Source organism: Drosophila persimilis, unplaced genomic scaffold, assembly GCF_003286085.1.
Source record: "Drosophila persimilis strain 14011-0111.01,24,50 unplaced genomic scaffold, DperRS2 tig00000191-arrow-pilon, whole genome shotgun sequence".
NCBI classification, from domain to species: Eukaryota; Metazoa; Arthropoda; class Insecta; order Diptera; family Drosophilidae; genus Drosophila; species Drosophila persimilis.
In genome coordinates this window covers 7,229,298-7,247,930 of record NW_020825298.1, presented here as the reverse complement: position 1 = coordinate 7,247,930, position 18,633 = coordinate 7,229,298, and the positions used below count along the sequence as shown (strand labels likewise).

Genomic DNA, 18,633 nt, shown 5'->3' with positions numbered 1-18,633 from the left:
AATTATCTACCGATCTATTATAAATCGTCGTGATCGCAGACCTACTACATTAAGAGCAAAGAAAGCCACTTCCTGCACAGAATTTTTCTGAATCCAAAGAGACAAATTTAATTCTTTTTGGTCTTCATAAAACTCCATGAACTTTCAGAATCAGAGCCCATCCACTTGCAGCACAAGAATTAATTAGGGATATTTCGTAGTCGTAAAAGTCGATCATTGGGTAATTAAAGCGAGTATCCACTGTATTGTTATACGTAATTTAAAGGCATTTACTTCGACATTGTGTGGGAATATTTACGTTTCAATTTCCATTTTTGTTCTCTGTTCGATACGAATCTCTCTCGTGTGTGGTGGCTGTTGCTGTTTGGATTGCAAGCCCGTGGAATGCACAAGTGGCCGACATATTTGTGCATTACAACCAGGGTTGCCACCATCAGCCACCATCAGTCGGGGAGGATGTGCATAAAAGTTGTTAACGGTTTTTTGTACTGCCCTGCGAGTGCAACTGTGTGTGTATAAAGCATAACAGTAATTATGGCTCCCGTGCTCTCCATTCTTCATGCTCTTGGTCCGGGGTCTGGGGTTTCGGGTCTTTACAATTGCTCCTCTCCTACCTGTCTGCTCATCGGTTTATTCCCCCCCCCCCCCCAACCCCTTGTTGTATTTGCTTTGGCTCTGGCAATGATTGCAACTTTTCAATTTGTATTTACAAAAGCGAAACAATGCCAGTCATACTATATATCTATAGTGATATACGTTGGTACGATATATCCGTACATGCCCGTATGTCTATCTCCTGAGTTTCGGCTGCTGCACACAAAATACAGACAATCCCTCGTCAGACTGTATTCAGCTTTTTTCAACCACTTAAGCCGATGTTTGGCCAAACTTTATTGCACTTTTAATTATTTATGCGAATGCACATGGTACATGGTAAATGTTTTTTGGGTGTTGATTTATGAATGCATCTCGGGGCACCGTGACTCTGGTGTTGTATCAGTTGTACTTCCAACACCATGTACATAGCTTGTACCAGGGTCTTGCCGGTAAACTGAAGTGATTTTCCATAATATTATCAAATTTTAAAATGAAATTGCTATAAAGAAATAGGTGTGGGAAAAGCAACTTCAAAAGGCATAAATATATCTCTTTATAATCCAGACTATTATACGAAGGTTCCCTAAGATAGTTTCCTCTTTGAAGTCCCAAAAATTTATTCTTCTTAGGAATTCCTGTTTTCAGTAGGTTTTCTCCCTTTTTCCCATTTATCCTTAGAAAACTCTCAGGAAGTTAAGCTGTCTTTTGTGTGGGGACAACCTGCCTGATGCGATTTTTCACAAAAATGCAATTTGCCAGATACGCACCACAAAATTCAGGCACAACTAACTTAATTTAAGCTGACAACCCTGGCCAGCACTGGCTCTGACTTTGAGCTCCTTTGGGTCTGCTCTGGTTCGTTGCCTCGCGAGTGTGTGGCAGATGGGTTCCCTGGCCGCAACCGCAGCCCAGCCCCTGACGAGGCGATAAGGTGGAAACGTGATGTAGTCCGCAGGACCTGCTCCTAATGATGCCACATGTCCCGTGGCGGCCCCCCCGCTTCCAGCCATAACTAAATACATAGTTTAATTCGTGGCTCGACGCTTTGTTCACGGCTGTTGCTTCTGCTTATGTTTTTAATTCCGTTACGCCTTTGTTGCCAAAGGATTAGGGAAGGGTTTGGGCCCGCCCTTCCTCTGCTCTGCTCTTGGTTAATCCTTTGGAGCAAAGCGAGCACGGATTTGGCAGAGAGATTAGCACTCCGGTTTTTGCGGTTTGTCAGTTTGCTTTCGAGTGTTGCCTGCCACAGAGCAGAAGTTAATTAATTTTCGCTTATTTGATTGCTCGCCTGGTTATGTGTTTTTGGTGCTGGTTCTGGTCTACATATTTGAACACCATGGAGCACGCAAGTAAATTACCGTTGGTACTATATTAAAATGAATTTTTACAAGCGAAAACCATATCCATATCCTTCGGGATGCCCTTTAGGCAGAGGAGGCGGCTTCACTGCCTTGGGTAGCTGAGTCGGTCCCCACAATCCAATCAAAAACTACAGTATCTGCCGAGGCGCACAAAAGACGTTATTTTCGGTCCAAAGAATCCAAACACGAAATACACAGTCTTTGGCGACGCACGCGAGTGCCCTAGTCGGTGCCAAGAATCCAAAAACAATATACATATGTACGTTGCATAGGCATGATTCGAGGCGACGCGAACGATCGCTCAAAATACAATTGAAGTACCGGTAGGAAAATTGAATTAGAATTTGTTGACTATTATTTTGCAGTCTTTGCTAAGATCTTTTTTTTTAATACATATCTCTATATTTGCCAACGAACCATACTGCACTGTTACCTAGATCTGTGATCTTTTACAAGCCAGACATGGCTGGCTTCCTCTTTTTCGTTTTGAAGTGGCCTTTGTCTATGTGATTTTTAATTATATCCAAATTGTTGACCAACTGCTCCAGAATATCTTCAAGCCGCATCACGCGATTTTTCAGCCTAAAGGTTTTGGCAAACAAATGACAATGAGATGACAATATTCGAAGCGAACGCTGAATGTTCTTACCGATACAATTCCTTCTCTTCTATATCTGGATTAGTATCTTCAAAATTTTGGGGACTAGGAGAAGAGATTATGGAGTGATAAAGCCAGAACGTATATGGAACATTTCAACCAAGTAAATTTACCGCTGAAATCTAGTTCGCCTTGGGTCTTCCGTAGCTGCTACGGCTAAGCCAGCCCCATCGGACTGACGCTGACGGCGACGCCTTAGACAGAAGTAGAAGATCCAGTTGAAGGCTATACCAATCTTCCTATAGATGTACGAGCCCAAATGACTGCGTCCCGTTGTAATTTCACTCTTCACCGAGTTATAGGTCTCCATTATGATAGCCAGGAACATGTTCTAATGGAAGACAACCCATGTAAATTCAGAGCGTGTCCAGAGTGATGTTCAAATCTTACCAACAGTATGAAGAACATGAGCAGAATGTAGGTGAGGAAGTAGATGGGGCCCAGCACTCGGTTGGCCTGCTCAATGAGCTTATACTGAAAGTCGCCCAGGATCATGCGAACCATCGTCAAGATTGAGGTCGTAAAGGTATCAAAGTCTGGATGCTTAGTGCCAAAAAGCAGGAGACCCAACTGAGCATAGGCCAGAAAAACAATCCCAAACATGAGACTGAAGCCAGCCAAGTCCTTGTAGCACTACGAATTAACAAAGAATGTATAAATTATGGGTTTGTTTTGGATGGGTTTGTATAAGAAAATACCCTTCTCAGTGTCGTTGTAAACTGAACGAGTGTCTTGTTAAAACTGATGAACTTGAATATCTTGATCCACACGAGAAAAGCCAATAGGGCCATCATATCCACGTAAAGGTTGTTCCAGAAGCAAAGATAATCGATACAGAGAAAGCCATGATCTATCTTTTGGATGGATGTAATAGATTTAATATAGAAGGTATGCCAGATGTTGTAGACGAAAGCCAGATAGCAAAACTGCGAACGGAGGAGGTAGATGAGGAAGACATTTGGTTTTAATTTACGAAAATATTTACCAGCAATACGATGCCATCGAGAACATTGAGCAATGATCTGTAGTAGATTTTGAAGCCCGTCTTGCGTAGTTCATTCGTTTCGAAGATCGTGTAGTAAACGATCATCACATACCAGAATATATAGCATACCATCAAAAAGAGACTACGTTCCGTGAAGAACGAATACTCTCTCACAGTGCACAGGTGTGTCTGCGGTATGATGCAGCCCGTTGGTGGAATTTCTGCTATTAATCTGAAGGAGAAGGAGTACCCTAATTGCTGCTAAATTTCCTATTGAAGATAATACCAACTTGACGCTCTGGAAGATATCCGTATTCTCATTGTATATACTGAACTCAATCACACACAGCCTCGCACCGCGATCCACCCAGTTGAGGTCTTTCAGTTCCTTGATTTTCTTATTGTTCGCATCCTTCTCGTAGCTCAGATCAACGACATACCCACCGGAGCGGTATAAGGTGAGCAGAGTCCAGATGGGCGTGGATCCCAGGTCGCTCATCGACATAAACGAAGTGCCCCTGTGCGTCTTGCTGGTGTCCTCGGCCGACTTTGAGTATGGGGCATAGCAGGTGTTGAAGTACCGGATGAAGGCGTCGTTCACATAGCAGCTCCCTTTGCGGACGCGTATCTGCCGAATGCGCGGCGGACCGAGCATGAGGTTCTCCCGCAGGAATACACGTCCTCTGAGATAGTTGATCGAATGTTTTGAGTCGTTGGCCAAAATGCCCAATGCATTGCTACCATCACCAGCCACACCAGCACCACCAGCTTGTCTTTTGTCCACCTTTTCTCTAGCAGGGTTGTCCTTTTCTTCGATTTCCCTGAACTCCCGTTCGGTTCGCTCATTTCTAAAACTGTTGTCTCCAGTGTCATCGTCGATCTCCACATATCCATCCTCCATATACAAGCGATCTTCGGTGAGTCGGAATCGTTGCGACTCCTCTTCAGGACTAGAATCTTCTTCAGCAGTTGAGTTTGTTTCGGTCTCATCGTCATCGATTTCGCTTGTTGAGTTGGATGTGTCGACCGACGTACCATCGTCTAGGGTTATAGTCGTACCTCCGTGCAACGTTACCAAAAAGTTGTTCTCCAAATAGTCCCACCAATCAGAAACCGTGAGTATTTTCTCAAACGAGATTGTCACTGTGGGCTGCACAACCATTTCACGTACGCTAAACAGTTCTTTTATCGTATTGTTCAGGTAATACATGTACGGTCCTCGCACCGAAAGAGCCACTGAAAGGAAAAAGGAATTTGCCAAGCAATTGTATGTGCAGGAATTTATACTTTTGATCAAATAAATGTAACGCCCATAAAGACTACTGACTCGAGATTGGCGTGTAGTCTGCCAATTTGAAAAAATATGAATGGCTAGGAGACTCGGTGAGTTAATACTGTTTAATTTGAAAGCATGAATTGAGTGTGCGAATGGACTGGCCCAGTGGCGATGAGAAAATCGTTCAATGCTTCTGGCGGTGTCTTTTCCCAACATCTGAGTCAAGTTTGAATATGAACGCATAACGATGGGGACATTCTTTGTGCATGGCACCAATCAGCACTTTCGAATGAGCGGAATATTAAGAAGAACGACAAAGAATCGAAGTGGACTTGAATGCTCCATGTATGACAAATAAATTGTAATTTTGGACAAGAATATTCTCGGCCGTTTCACTCACCAATTGATGTAAGGACTAGGAAAATGAGGAATACTCCAAACTCCATGAGAGCATCGCGTACCTCCTCATCAGTCGAATAGTAAATCCGTGATTGCTTCACCTGTGTCATCTGGCGTTTGTTGAACCTTGGGCGTCTACTCAGAATCGGTGTTGGGGGTTTATCCTGGCTAGAATCTGGTTCTTTCTTTTTTCCGAAGAGAACTCGTTTCCTCTCTTTCGGTTTTTCGGGAGATTCCTCGATGGTCGCTTTTTGGGGGGATGGTTTTTTCGGCTCAGGTCGGGCAGCGGTCGGTGAGGCCACAACGGGCGATGAGGCTTTAGATGGTTCCGGCACGGGTACACGTTGGGCCATCTGGGCACGAGAAGGAGGCTGTCCCCGCCTGGTGGCTGGTCCTGGTCCAGGTGCTGGTCCTGGTCCTGATCCTGATCCAGGTGCTGGTCCTGGTCCAGGTGCTGGTCCTGGTGCGGCCATGTATTGTCTCGAAGGACGCGGCATAGTCGTCGGTGGGAGCCCACGTGGGTGGGGCAGTGGCGATATGCCACGTAACTGAGTCACTTGCGATATTCCACGGGGTAGAGTAGGCGGTGGACTGCCACGGGATTGAGTCGGCCGGGGACTGCCAGGGGCTTGAGTCGGCTGGGAACTGCCACGGGATTGAGTCGGCCGGGGACTGCCAGGGGATTGAGTCGGCTGGGAACTGCCACGGGATTGAGTCGGCCGGGGACTGCCAGGGTCTTGAGTCGGCCTTGGACTGCCATGGGATTGAGTCGGCCGGGGACTGCCAGGGGCTTGAGTCGGCCGGAGACTGCCAAGGGTTTGAATCGGCCGTAAACTGGCAAGCGTTTGAGTCGGCTGTGGAGTGCCTCGAGGCCGTGTCGGCGGTGGACTGCCATGTAGTTGAGTCGGCGGTGGATGTGGACTTCCACTTGGTTGAGTTGTTAGTGGATCGCCACCTGGTTGATTCGCTGATGTCCCGCTACGTTGTGGTTTCGGAGGAGGGCTCGGCCGTTGACCCTGTGATCCCTGTTTTTGATCCTTATCCCGTTTGTCCATTTTGAATCAAAACTTTAGCTAGAACTTTTTATTTTTGCAGTAGAAGTTGTGCTTTCAGATGACTGAAAACTTAGAACTGAGACCTGGCAAGACCCCAATGAAAGTCATGAATCTTGAAGCTTAAATAATGCCTACTCGGACCCGGACCCATGCAAAACGAGACCCAGACTAAGGTGGATTTCCAGACAACAGCTGCACATTCAGCAATGCCATTCATATGCATATTTCATGCGTTAACGCCAACATTTGAATTGCAACAGGAACGGGGGACCAGGGGAAGGATGCGGCTGCCGAGGAGGACCCTGAAAAGAAAGAGCCATTGCAGGCTGCTCTTGATTTATGGTCCCCCACTGCTGCTCTCCTCTTCCCTATGCCAGCTATCAGCGCCAGTTGAGATGTCAGTGGCGCATAAAGAATCCATGTACAATAGCACCTCTCCCAGCAAACTATTCCAGCAGCTCGTGTGAGGGATAGAAGGTCTGGAGCTGGTAGCGGACTTTCTTGAAGTTTTTATTTTACTTGATGCAATTTGAAACTCCTTTAAATGCATCTCAAAAATCTTCCAGAATATAGAATAGAAGAAGAACTCAACCTACATGTTCCTCAAGCCAGAAAAGCGCTGAGCCCTTTTCAAGGCTCTTCTTTTTGTAGAACCAAAATACATTTAGCCAAAGAATTTTTTTAAATATTTTATTATTTATTTGTAAATCTTTAAAACCTCTAGATTTGGTCTGTTTTTTGTTTCATTTTGTTTGACCTCTTGATACAAATACTCATGAAAATGCTTGAATCCTCAATATATAATATTTATTATGTTTAAAATTAAATTTTGCTCTTCAACGTAAAGTGCAATTTAAGTACAAATTGAACAACAAATTGTGTGTTTTTGTATTGAAATCAATTGATGCGAGATAAATTAAAATAGAATATAGTTTACAACTATTAATGACTATAAAATGATGTCTGAATTAAGGATGAAATATAAGCAATCCCCATCCCGATCTGGATGTATCTTTTTTGTGTGACGTTTGTTAAGATAGCAACTACATCTATTAGTTAATTGATGATTTCATGTTTTTTTACAGAATTTTCTACCAGTTATTTTAGTTTATTAAGGCTTTCATTTAGATGTTGCTTCCAACGAACGGAATTTCGAATGTTTTGCGGCTTGTTTTGTGCCCTACTACATTTTATTTTATGTATATATATTTTTTGTTTTTGTTTTCTTATCACTTATTTAACTTAAGATTAATTTGCTAAATTGTTTTTCATTTGATTGGTGCAAAATATGATATTCCTTTTAGCCTGCCATTTCCTGGGTTTCTGCTTTTGCTTTTGCTTAACTATTTGGCTTTGAAAAATACTTTGGCGCCACACAACGCAGCTTCATATTTCTGGGGTTTTACTCGTATTTTTTGGGTTTGTTTTTTGGATTTGTTTGCCGACCACATTGAATAGTTTTGGTAGTGGTTGATGGTGGTTAATGGTTGATGGGTTTTCAGCAAATGTGATTACAACAAGGATGCAACTTTTAGGCTACTTCTTTGGTTGGATTTGTGTGTGTTTGCCGTTTCGTTCTGTTCCGTTCCGTTCCATCTTTTATTTCTGTGCATTCTATAACTTTTATCTTTCTATTTATCTTTAGCTTTAGCTGTGTGTGTGTGTGTGTGGTGTGTGTGTGTGGTGTGTTCACTTAATAGATACATTTTTGTAATTGGTCCTTTGGTTTCCGAACTTTGCTTAGAAGGCACAATTGTTAAAACTATAGTTTCCATCCACTGTCTATCTGCAGGGGTGTACATGGATGTGTGTAGATGTGTCTAGTACGGCTTGGCCGCATCCTTGGAACGTTTCAGTTGGACCTTCAAGCGCTTGGTCCCTATCTGGAAACCATGCATCGCCTGTATGGCCGCATTGGCCGAATGTGGATTGTCGTACGATACGAAGCCGAAGCATTTCGATAGGTTCGTCTGCTTATCGATGAACACCTTGGCCGACAGCACATTTCCGAAGGGCAGAAATGTCGAGGCGAGATCCGTGTCGATGAACTCCTGAGGTAGATGATAAATGAACAGATTGCTGCCATCGGGACCTGAGCGGGAGAGTTCTTTTAAGTAAAGGGGAGTCTTGAATGGTTTTTTCTGTGCTGGACTCACCCTCGATCTGTTTGCCAGCCACGCCTGCGGCGGCTGCTTGTAGGGCACTGGCATTCAGGGACTGTGACGAGGCTCCATAGGCAGCACCTGGCACCGATCCATTTGTCAGTCCACTCAGGGTTGGCGTGTAGGGATCTGCGGCACTTGCGTTCCCTGGAATCGTAAGCAAAATAGTTGTAAATATTTCAATATTTATACAAAAATTATATTTCTCAATATGGATTTCCTAGAAACAACAAAACTTGACCAGAAACAGAGAACACTCACACAGGAACAACACTCGTGCACAGATGGAGACGGGAACACACACATACAGAGAAAGAGACACACATAGATATATATATATATATGGTATATATAGTTACATCTGAACAATAAACGTGCCTCGAGTTGAGTTAACGCATATGAGATTTTCCCTTTTATTTATTATTACTTTTTTCTCACTTTTCCCTCTTTCTGGCGTTGTAATGTTTTTTGTTTCACTCGTCGTCCCTTCCATTATTAAATTTGATATTTTCTTTTATTTCTCCTCTTTTTTTTTGCCTTTGTTTTGTGTATTTTTGTATGCTGAAAAATTTGTTAGCCTTTGTTGTTTGGTCTCCCAGCGTGGCGCCAATTTTAATCGAGCCTGCCAGCCCCTTAGCCCCCCACCCGCTGCCCAAACACCTTGGCCCTCTGATGCTCGCTTTGTGCAATAATCTGCACCTTTTTTTTGCTGGTGTTTTCCTTTCTACTAAAAATTTATTACATTCTTTAGTTTTTTCATAAGGTTTTATTGCATTTCATGGCTGTAGTTTTTATGTTCCTGCAAATTACTGGAGTGCATTTTTCATCGCAAACATTTGCGGGTACTCCGCCATTTTAGATGGAAATTAATTTTCATGTTTTGCGGAATCCATAAAACTGAAGTTTACTAATTGAAAATGAACTGTAATCGGTGGGGCGGGGCGGGGAGGGGTTGATGTGGAAAAAATGGACTAAAATTTATTGGGAAACTTTCTGTATTTGATTTGGTTTCATGTGGGCCAATTAACGTTTGTTCAAAACTTTTTCAGTCCGAAAGAATTTTTTGCATGGCCAGGATTTTATCCAACGACCGGCTGGCATGAAAAAAATATATAGCGAAACCCATACGTTTTTTTAGGTCTTCATTTAGAGTATAAAAAAAGCTTAAAGGGTATTTGATTGTGGGACAGTGGAACATTGCTACTAAACGGATAAAATGGTTTCCAAGATACAGGTTTTTTCTCAACCCAATCATTTCCAGATTTAAATAGATCAACCCCACATGAAAGCTTTGACTTTGAAATGATTTTGTGCGATTAAGTCTCCCTTTTTTGTACGAAATATTAATGTAAAGAATTATCCTTCATGTAAATATTAAGCTGCTGCCTGGCTCGGCGAAAATGTCCCTTTGATATTGTTATTATTATTTTTCTAGTATTTCTATTTTTAAATGCAATCAACAATGCATTGTATGGACTGTAATTTTTTTTCCTTTTGTCAGCAACATTGATTTGAATTATTTTTGCCATTTGGGTTGGGTTTTTTCATATTTTTTATGGCCACGATGCAAAATATGTCTACGGTTTTTATTTTTTACTCATCTATTGTGCTGGAAATATCATTTTTTATTGACAGAGATGGGCAAACGGATAAACACAAACAACAAATATACGGAGAGCACCAAAAATTAAATTAGAATACATACATATGTAGAACCTACTAGTATTAGTGTTATGGAGAGACCAACATATATATGAATATATAAAGAATTTTAATTAACAATAGAGTTTTTTGGAATTGACAGGCCCTGCGGGAATTCGGAAAGGTTTTATATTAGTGTATATTTATTTTTTACCGAGCGTCTGTATAAGAATAGAGAGATAGAGAGCCTCGATTCAGAAAGAAGGGATTCTGGGATCAAATTGTAGGGAAAAGGAAAAAATTTGGAATAACCAGTTGGGGGCTTGGAATATAGTTAGAAAGCATATTTTCGTAATTGCTTCATGTGCAAAATTTTTAATTAGTAAAAAATTTACCTAGTTAGGGACTGTGAAATCTAATGTTTTTCTATAATTTTAAAAGAAATATCTTTTAATTAAAGATTATCTGTTCTACTTCTTCTGGTAAAAAGACTGAAGAGTTCTGAAGGAACCCCAGGGATTTATTCATCAGATTGTGTGTTAAGTGTTCCTTCAAAGTGTTATATAAGATGTTGCAATAATGGTCTATACCAATTCTTCATTCGTCATTGGCTTTTTACCTCTCCGATGTTACTCTACCAATTCCTATATTATCTTAAATTTTTCTTAGTGAACATTATTAATCTCGTACAAGGGGGATAAACGATATATTAGGCATAAATGATACTATAGTCTGGAAAGATGATTTGTGTAGTACGCAGCGGAGCGGGGCACATGCAGGATTGACAAAGGGTTCTCTTTGTTTGTGGGTTAGTGTAAGTACATTTTCGAGGTTCAACTCTTCGTTTTAGTACAGTACAAGACAAAACAGTTAACACACACACACACAGACGGAGTACAAGTGTACAGAACACCATACACTCACATGGATACACGGATACATGGATAGGCACAATCGGGGGTTCGATCTACTTACAGAGCGCGTTCAGCGACAGCGTTTGGCCGGCGCTCGACTGCGGTGAGGGCGTGGCCGCGTGTCCCATCAGCTGGGACATGCTGTACGGATGCTGGATCAGCTGTCCGGCGGAGGACGCTGCTCCGGCCTGGGCGTAGACCAGGGAGTGCTGCTGCTGCTGCTGGCGATGTTGGTGGAGGCTGCTGCTGGTCGATGTGTGGTTATGGATGCTGTGGATGCTGCTGCTGTTATTGTTGTTGCTGTTGATGTTGTTGTTGCTGTTGGGGGCGGTTGCGATGGTGAGCGATGGATGCTGGTGGTGCTGGTGCTGGTGGGAGGTGGGCGCGGCTAGCAGGGTTACCAGATTCTGCATAGACAGGGATGGAGCGGCGAGCAGTCCAGCGCTAGGAGCATGCCCGGCGGCAGGGAGCCCGAGGCTGCTGCCGCTGCCACCGCCGCCGCCGCCGAGGGATGATGCTGCGGATGATGATGGGCCGCCGCTGCCAAGTGAGAGAGGTGCTGCGGATGCGGCTGCTGCTGCTGCAGCCGATATAGTTGCTGCTGCTGCTGCTGCACCGACGGATGTGGCGCCGCCCCCGGATGGGCCGTGCTGGCTGTGGTGGGCACTGTTATCCGGTGGATGGAAGTTTAGTCCTGATTTTCCATATTTATTTTTTGTTTGTGTTTTTTTTTTGTACAGTTTTTGAGTTTTTGGTTTTATGGTTTTAAGGTTTTGGTTGAGTTGGTTGAGTTGATTGATTGATTGATTGTTTTTTTTTTTTTGTACATGACCACAGAGTCAATCATAGACATACCAAAAAATGTTCAACGAATATTTATATATAAAAAACATAGAAGAAAACACACACCCAATTGGATTATTTACATTTACAAAAATTATACAAAAAAAATTAATTTTGATTTTAATTTTTTTTTTGTTTGCAATGCAATTATTGTTTTTTTTTTGTTTCGATGTTGATCGATAAAAATTCATGTAAATATTTGAACATACAAATCAAAACAAATACAAGTAAATCAACAAAATTAAAAAATAAATCACGGAACAAGAAAATGACGAAAAAAAGGGAAAACGGGTAAGGGAAAAACAAGAACAAAATGAAAATGTAAAACATAAAATGATAAAATCAAATAAACATACAAAATTAATAAACTATTAGATACTAAAATAAGGACAAGACTAAATAAATGGAAATTATAATTTAATTGAATTATTAAATGTCAAAGTAATTTAAAATTAAAAAAAAGATTAAATTTCCAAATCAAATTGAGGAATATTTAAAAGATTTTGTTGATAAATTAAATAACAAATTTCCATTCAATTATAATCAAAATAATAATAAGAAATTAATTGAGAAAATTAAATAAAATTTAGGTAAATAAGGCGGGGATGCAAGAAATTAAGTAAATAAATAAAAATCATACATAAATAAAATAAAAAAATAAATAAAAATATAAACCAAGGACAAAATTCAGACAGTTAAATAAATACATAAATCTCAGTTCAATCGAATGCAGTTAGCCATAAGCTTTATCAAATTTAATTTAACTAAATTAAATTGTGTAAAAAAATGAGGTACAATTTTAAGAGGCTGGCAAAAAGAAACAGGAAATGAGGGGCGACTTCCGGTTTCCGGATTCAATCCCATGTTGCATACTTGGCGGCGCGGGCGAATGAGTGAAAGCTTTTCTACACAAAACAAGGATCCTAGGAACACATAAGAAAGAGACAGGGCGAACAGGCAGGTGCCGTATGCGTGTGTGGAGCAGAGAGAGATGGACACAGACATTCACGTGGGGTACAGGGTGTGGGGGGTATTGTCTAGCATATTTAAAGAATATTCACAAAAATTGCTTTCTCTCTTTGAATGAGCTGCCAGTAGGCTTGGGTGTCTGTCTGGGGGTCGGCATGGGTGTGTGTGTGTGTGTGTTTAGTCGGACTATCCTTAGATGTGGAATCCCACTCTCCTGCAACACCTTTTGTGGGCATAATAAAACTTTAAGTGTTCTCACCTGCGGACAACTTCAGGCTGTTGCTGTTGCCACATTGGAATTGCATTTGTTTTACATGCCAGCGCCCTTGCTCCACTCCCCAGGCTATTGGGGCAGTCTCCTGTTTTTTTTTTTTGCACCCCTTCTAAGGCCCCTCCCTGCCTGCTTTTATATTCCACTCTTCTATGGTTCCTTGCCTTTGATGGCGCCATTGCCCTGGGGGCCTTTCGGAAAGTCTTGTAAAAAATTTCCAACTTGCCAGCGAGCAAAGAAAAACCAACACAAAATGCTAGACAAAGACGTTCCTTCTGGGTTATTTCTTTGCGGGCTCTTCCCTCGCATGTATATGGGTAAACATTTTTCATGTTTCATGCGAGTTTTCCTGGGAAAACATTCTTGCCTGTCAAATAATTAGCTTCCCTTTGAAAGCCACTTTTTCCATGGGCCACAATTAAATAAAGTTTCCCGTCATCTTGGCCGAAATTGGTCAAATCAGCAAACGTTTACAGGTCCGCCGCATCCACTTAACGGTTTCATTCAGCACTTAAGGATATATACCAGAAAAGCGAGTGGAGAGGATGAAGGAGCCTGGAGGACACGTTCCGTACATTTGCTGGCCATCAGAGTTCGGTGTCGTTGGGTCTTCTTCTCCAGCTTCTGCTGCTCCTCTGTGTATGGATGGGGCTGACATTTAAAAACGTCATTTGTTATTCAAGTGGCATACGTCGTCGCTCTAAGTTCCTTCTAACTGCCCGACTGCCCTGCCCAGCCCAGCCCAGCCCAGCCCAGCCCTGACTGTCGCCGCTTACTGTCCACTGTCCACCGTTTACTGTTACTGTTACTGCCGTCAGGTCGGCATCCTTCCATCTGGGATACCCTTTCACTTTTCATGTGTCTTGGTCGGGGATGTATGGCTTGCAGGCTGCTTGAAGGGATTCATATTTATTGTGGAGTGTATCGATATTTTGGGGCGTAAGCTCTCTTTCTAGACTATGATGGTGACTTTTTATAGGAGATATATTCTCAGCAATCTGCTCTCCCGTTAGAGCATCCAATCTTTCCCAAATTCTACATCCTGGATGGAATTTTTTGTTCTTTGTGCGATTACATCACGCGCCGCTCAACATTTGGCTGTCTGTGATTCCCCCTTTTACGAGTATTTCATTCTCTTTTTTTCTTCGTCGGTTTTGCTGTTTGTTCAAGTTCTCTTGTGCTTGATTTGTTATGCGCAAAATGTCCACGTTCACGTCGAGACTGGCCAGACTGAAGGTGGTGCGGGGGGGTGGGGCGTGGCACGTCGGTCATTCTAATGAAGCGACGTTGCATATGCAACACGTTTACATTGACGCCCTGTACGTGTGTACGTAGGGTTGTGTCTCGTCTGTGTGCGAGTCCGAAATCTGTGTGTCCGTCTGGGGCCATCATCATCGCTCTGCTGCTGCTGCTGCTGCTGCTGTTGTTGTCATCCCTGTCATTGTCGTTGTCCACCTTTTAATCCTATTACAATGTTTTTGTTTTATTCATCATGCTTTGCTCTTCAGCTGCTGGGCTGGGATGGGCTGAGCCTTCTTTCCGTTCCTGGTCCTTGTCCTGCTCCTGGCCTAACCTTTCCCCCGTTTCCTTCACTGGTCCTTCAGGTCTGGCTGTCTGTCAGCCGTCTGCATTTATGCAAATTTTGTTGCTTAAATTGAAATTAATTATTTGACAGTTGTCCCCTTATTCCTTCTTTTGTTATTCTCTATACTCTCCTTGTCTAAGCCGAGTTTCCTGTTTATAAATGAAGCAACAACAGATTTGCTAAAAAAAAGGGAAGAATGCCACTTTTTTTGTAACTTTTACATTAATTCTTGTTGACTTCTTTAAATGCCCAACAAATAACTGCCCGTGCACGAAGCTTCAGCAAATCGGAGGTCATTTATCTAAGGGTTTCCAAAAATCCCCGTTTTTAGCCTTAAATAATGGAAGGTTTCTATGGCTGTTTCTGGGTATGTTTTACAACTTTAAACATACAAAAATGAAGGGATCGTCTGAAATTTTTATTTTGAAAGTGAAAAAAATAAATTCCTAGTTTTGATCTGTATGAAAACCCTTTGAGAAGATTCCTGGCAGCTCTTATCTAATCAATCCCTAAACACACACACATGGGGGGGGGAAAATGTATCGATCAAGTGAAGAAAACACGACCAAATGAATGAGAAGACAACAAGAAAGTTAAAAATAGGTACTACAAAAACACGCAAAATAAAATTACAATTGAGGTTGAATCAATTACGAGTATCTTTAGGTATCCGTGGGTTGCAGTAAGAAACACAAATAAAGTGCGCGATTGAAACAATAGTAAAGAACACGAAAACACGTTGAAAATTCTTGGAAAAGGTAACGAGCAAATGGGTGGAAACGGAACAGAGATAGATATATAGTATAATGAAACGATAGAGACAGATAGAATGATGCAACGCTGTGGATTTGTATCTGTATCTTTTGCTGAACCGATCGATCAGATTGGGAATTCTTTGGGTTGGGATGGGGACGGTTCTTAACATCCTAATATGGGGCTCTTAACATCTGAAGTATTCCTCCACTCACCTGGCAGATAATGAGCCGGACTCAGTCCGTAGCTGTGCAGCTGTTGGTAGAGCTGCAGGTGGGCCGCTGCCGCTGGATCTCCGCCCAGATAGGCCGCTGCCGCAGCCGCCGCCGCGGCTGCTGCCGCTCCCTGGTGCGGATTGCCGGTCATCAGGGTGGGCGCCAAAGAGGCGTTCAACTGGGCCGATGTCGGCACCGACACGAGCGCTGTCTGTGTACCGCTTCCCGCCTGCTGGACAGGTGGCACTGCGGCCAGTGCTGCGGCCATCGATGGATTGGGTCTCGGGGCCGAAGTTGGGGCAGCTATTAGGGCGGTGGCTGTGTTGGCGGTGGGCGTGCTTGTGGCAGCCGACGCTCCACTGGGCGTCTGGCCGGTCAGGGCATTGATGCCGCAGAAGGCGTGCAGCTGTTGCATCTTCTTTTGGTCCTTCTCCTTCTGCGTGTCGGCGAACTTGACGACAAGCGGAGCGGAGCAGCCCTCCATGGTCTGACTCTGGTGAAGGGACTGGAAAATGGATGGGGAAAAATGGATTTATAATGTCATATATTGTATATTTCTATCCTGAAAGAGTACTCTGTTTGATAGCCCAAGGAAAAGCCCGCGCAATATCGAACTTCTACGTATTTCCATGAAGCTCTCCCTGCCCAAAATGCACGACACCTTCCTTGCCAGCCACCAACTTTGTGTAACTACTAGGACCTGTTTAAAAAGGTCGGAAATTTCCCTAATTACTTTGTAGCCAAGAGCAGACGCAGCAGCAGCAGTGGCAGTGGCAGCCACAGCGGCAAAACAATGCGCCGGCCATAAAAGTCGCGCCAGAGCCGCAAGAATTATAGTCAATGTAATTAAAGAGCACTTCTGGTGCCTGCCACGATACACAGGCGGCGGCGGTGGCGGAGACGCACGGTGTGCCAGGAGGCAGGATGCAGGCCAGAGTTGCCGTCGTTGCCACAATTGAGCGGAAGTTTTGGGCCCAGGACCGCCCATAGCCGTGGATGAGTTTCAATGATAAAGTCTACATAAACCGGAAAATAAGTAAAGTGGCTAACCTCCCAGCCCCAGTCCCACCCCCCACCCCCCACCATTTGGACCGCAACCTAAATGGCAGCCTTGGCTAAATGTTTGGCCTGGTTTCGAGAGTTCAGAGTTGCACAGGCGGGATTTTTGTTTGTTTTTGGGCTTAGCAGAAAGGTGTAAATTAAGTCGCCTAAGCGGACAAATGGGTCTCTGGTCTGTCAGATCTGTTGTGGCTACGGCCGGAGGTAGGAGCCTGTCCGGGCCTCAAGGTGGTCGGCCGGGACACGGCTTAAGTGCGCGTCATTTATGCTGATGCTGTAAGCCGCATCTCAGTTGCCATAAAACTTATCTGTTCTCAGTTGCCCCACTGCTGCCCGGCTTTTGAGGGTCTTCTGTGCAGCTTGTGCAACATCAAGTGGAAGGAAAGCAAGTAGCCGAAGGAGCGGCCCTCCCCTGAGGGGGAGGTATTTAAATATATGAAGAATGGGAAAGGAAAAGGATGGAATATTCCAGGGAATTCAATTATTTGAAACATTTAAAACGCAAAAAATTTATGAAAATATCTAGAATTTTTCGCTTAGCTTCTCTCGCTCTGTTCTGGCTTCTTTTCTCTTGTCCTGTTCTGGCCAGAAGCAAACCATAAACGGGTTAAATGACCCGTACCGCATTCCAAACTTCGCTCCAGAGGAGCTCCAACCACTTGACAAATTAGCAGGAGACGAAAGCAAAGCAAAGCAAAAAATATAAGAAAATTTGCATGCGTTGAAAAATGCTATCATCATTTGCTCGTCCCTCTGGGTTCTATTCCTGTTTTATGTATGGAAAAAACAGGAGTTAATGGAGGAGCAGTAGCCGTAGAGAATAAATTGCTGGGCTATAAACATGGCACATTAATATTAAATGCATTTTGCCGGTAGCCTTCAGCTTGAGCTTCAGATTCTTTGGGTTTTGTGGGAGGGGGCCTTTGGGGTTGGCAATTTCATCGCTTGGGATTGCATTTGATGGCGCTGCATACTTTCAGGCGTCAATAGACTGCAATGACTCTGCAATCCTTGCTATCATTTTGGTCCTGGCCAGCTCCTGCTCCAGCTCCAGCTGCAGCCTAAGTATCAGCTTTGGGTCCAGTCCTCCATCTTCAGGTCTTGGCGCTACCCGAAGCTCATTGCTGGCTCGTGCGTGACTGGCATCCCGTAATGCGACTTCAAATGCATTAAAATCGCTGACACCCACACACAAGCCTGTACAGTGGTCACTCGTGTGTGGAACATATCACAAAAGTATTTACTGTGTAATTAAAAAAAACCCATGAAATTCTAACCACTTGGATGTGGGACGTTTTTTGGGCCCAGAGGTAATCAGAGTCTCTACAAATACAGGGCTTAGAAGGATCCCTTCTAATCATAGCGGAACTCAAAAAGATTTCTCAAGTAAGGTCTAAGGACCACAAAGCCTGCGCAGCCTGTACATTTGTCTGTGTCGGTGTGTGGGTCTCCCTGCAAATGTGAATGTAAATGTATGCATGTATGGCTTTATAATGGCTGCAGCACCCACAACAACATTCATCTTGCAAAAGGCGACAAATTATGTGCAATATACACAGAGAGCAGAGACAGAGAACAGAGACAGAGACAGAGACAACATGCTTGGACTGCACTGCCCTCTCTCCCCGCCCCCAGCACTGTGTCTCCCTTTACATGTGTTTGTGTGTGTTTGGCTGTCGGAAGTTTGTAATTTTGCCTGTTTCCGGCGCAAAACTTGCATTAGTGTACGAGTGTGTGTGAGTGTGCGAGTGTGGGTGGGAATAGAGAGGGTTACTTGGATGGCACCAGGATTGCCGTTGACTTCTTCCGCTGCCAGAGGCGGCGTCTTGCTTGCGTTTCTGTTTCCTGTTTGCCGTTGCATGCGGTTTTTGTTGCTGCCGCTGCCGTTGC

The 18,633-nt window shown here is 43.5% G+C and overlaps 2 protein-coding genes across 9 annotated transcripts in view; both read right to left on the bottom strand.

Moving 5' to 3' along the window:
* Window positions 1-2,330: 2,330 nt before the first annotated feature.
* LOC6589382 (polycystic kidney disease 2-like 1 protein) lies at window positions 2,331-5,692 on the bottom strand. Its single transcript, XM_002015018.2, has 8 exons — window positions 5,278-5,692; window positions 3,892-4,837; window positions 3,602-3,833; window positions 3,315-3,542; window positions 3,007-3,249; window positions 2,730-2,947; window positions 2,608-2,661; window positions 2,331-2,540 (listed from the first exon to the last, which is right to left on the bottom strand). Exons 1-8 carry the CDS (start codon window positions 5,627-5,629, stop codon window positions 2,408-2,410), a joined length of 2,406 nt encoding a protein of 801 aa, XP_002015054.2. The 5' UTR covers window positions 5,630-5,692; the 3' UTR covers window positions 2,331-2,407.
* A 1,363-nt stretch (window positions 5,693-7,055) lies between these two features.
* LOC6589383 (CUGBP Elav-like family member 1) overlaps window positions 7,056-18,633 on the bottom strand; it is a 53,318-nt gene continuing 41,740 nt past the window's right edge. For 4 of the 8 annotated variants that reach the window (XM_026989224.1, XM_026989225.1, XM_026989223.1 and 1 more), the window contains exons 4-7: window positions 15,685-16,189; window positions 11,110-11,742; window positions 8,488-8,640; window positions 7,058-8,423 (exon numbers count right to left, since the gene is read on the bottom strand). In XM_026989224.1, coding sequence (XP_026845025.1) covers window positions 8,152-8,423; window positions 8,488-8,640; window positions 11,110-11,742; window positions 15,685-16,189 — 1,563 coding nt within the window. In that variant the 3' untranslated portion in view covers window positions 7,058-8,151. Of the gene's footprint in view, window positions 8,424-8,487; window positions 8,641-11,109; window positions 11,743-15,684; window positions 16,190-18,633 lie in introns of those variants that run through there. The other 4 variants (XM_026989220.1, XM_026989227.1, XM_026989221.1 and 1 more) reach the window with 4 other exon arrangements.

Bases quoted from the DNA above. Each gene is read 5' to 3' on its own strand.
- LOC6589382 (XM_002015018.2), bottom strand. From the start codon at position 5,629: ATGGCCCAACGTGTACCCGTGCCGGAACCATCTAAAGCCTCATCGCCC. The intron at 4,838-5,277 runs GTGAGTGAAACG...TTTTCCTTTCAG, and splicing joins CCTAGTCCTTACATCAATTG to TGGCTCTTTCGGTGCGAGGA. The intron at 3,543-3,601 runs GTAAATATTTTC...CTCCGTTCGCAG, and splicing joins TCGATGGCATCGTATTGCTG to TTTTGCTATCTGGCTTTCGT.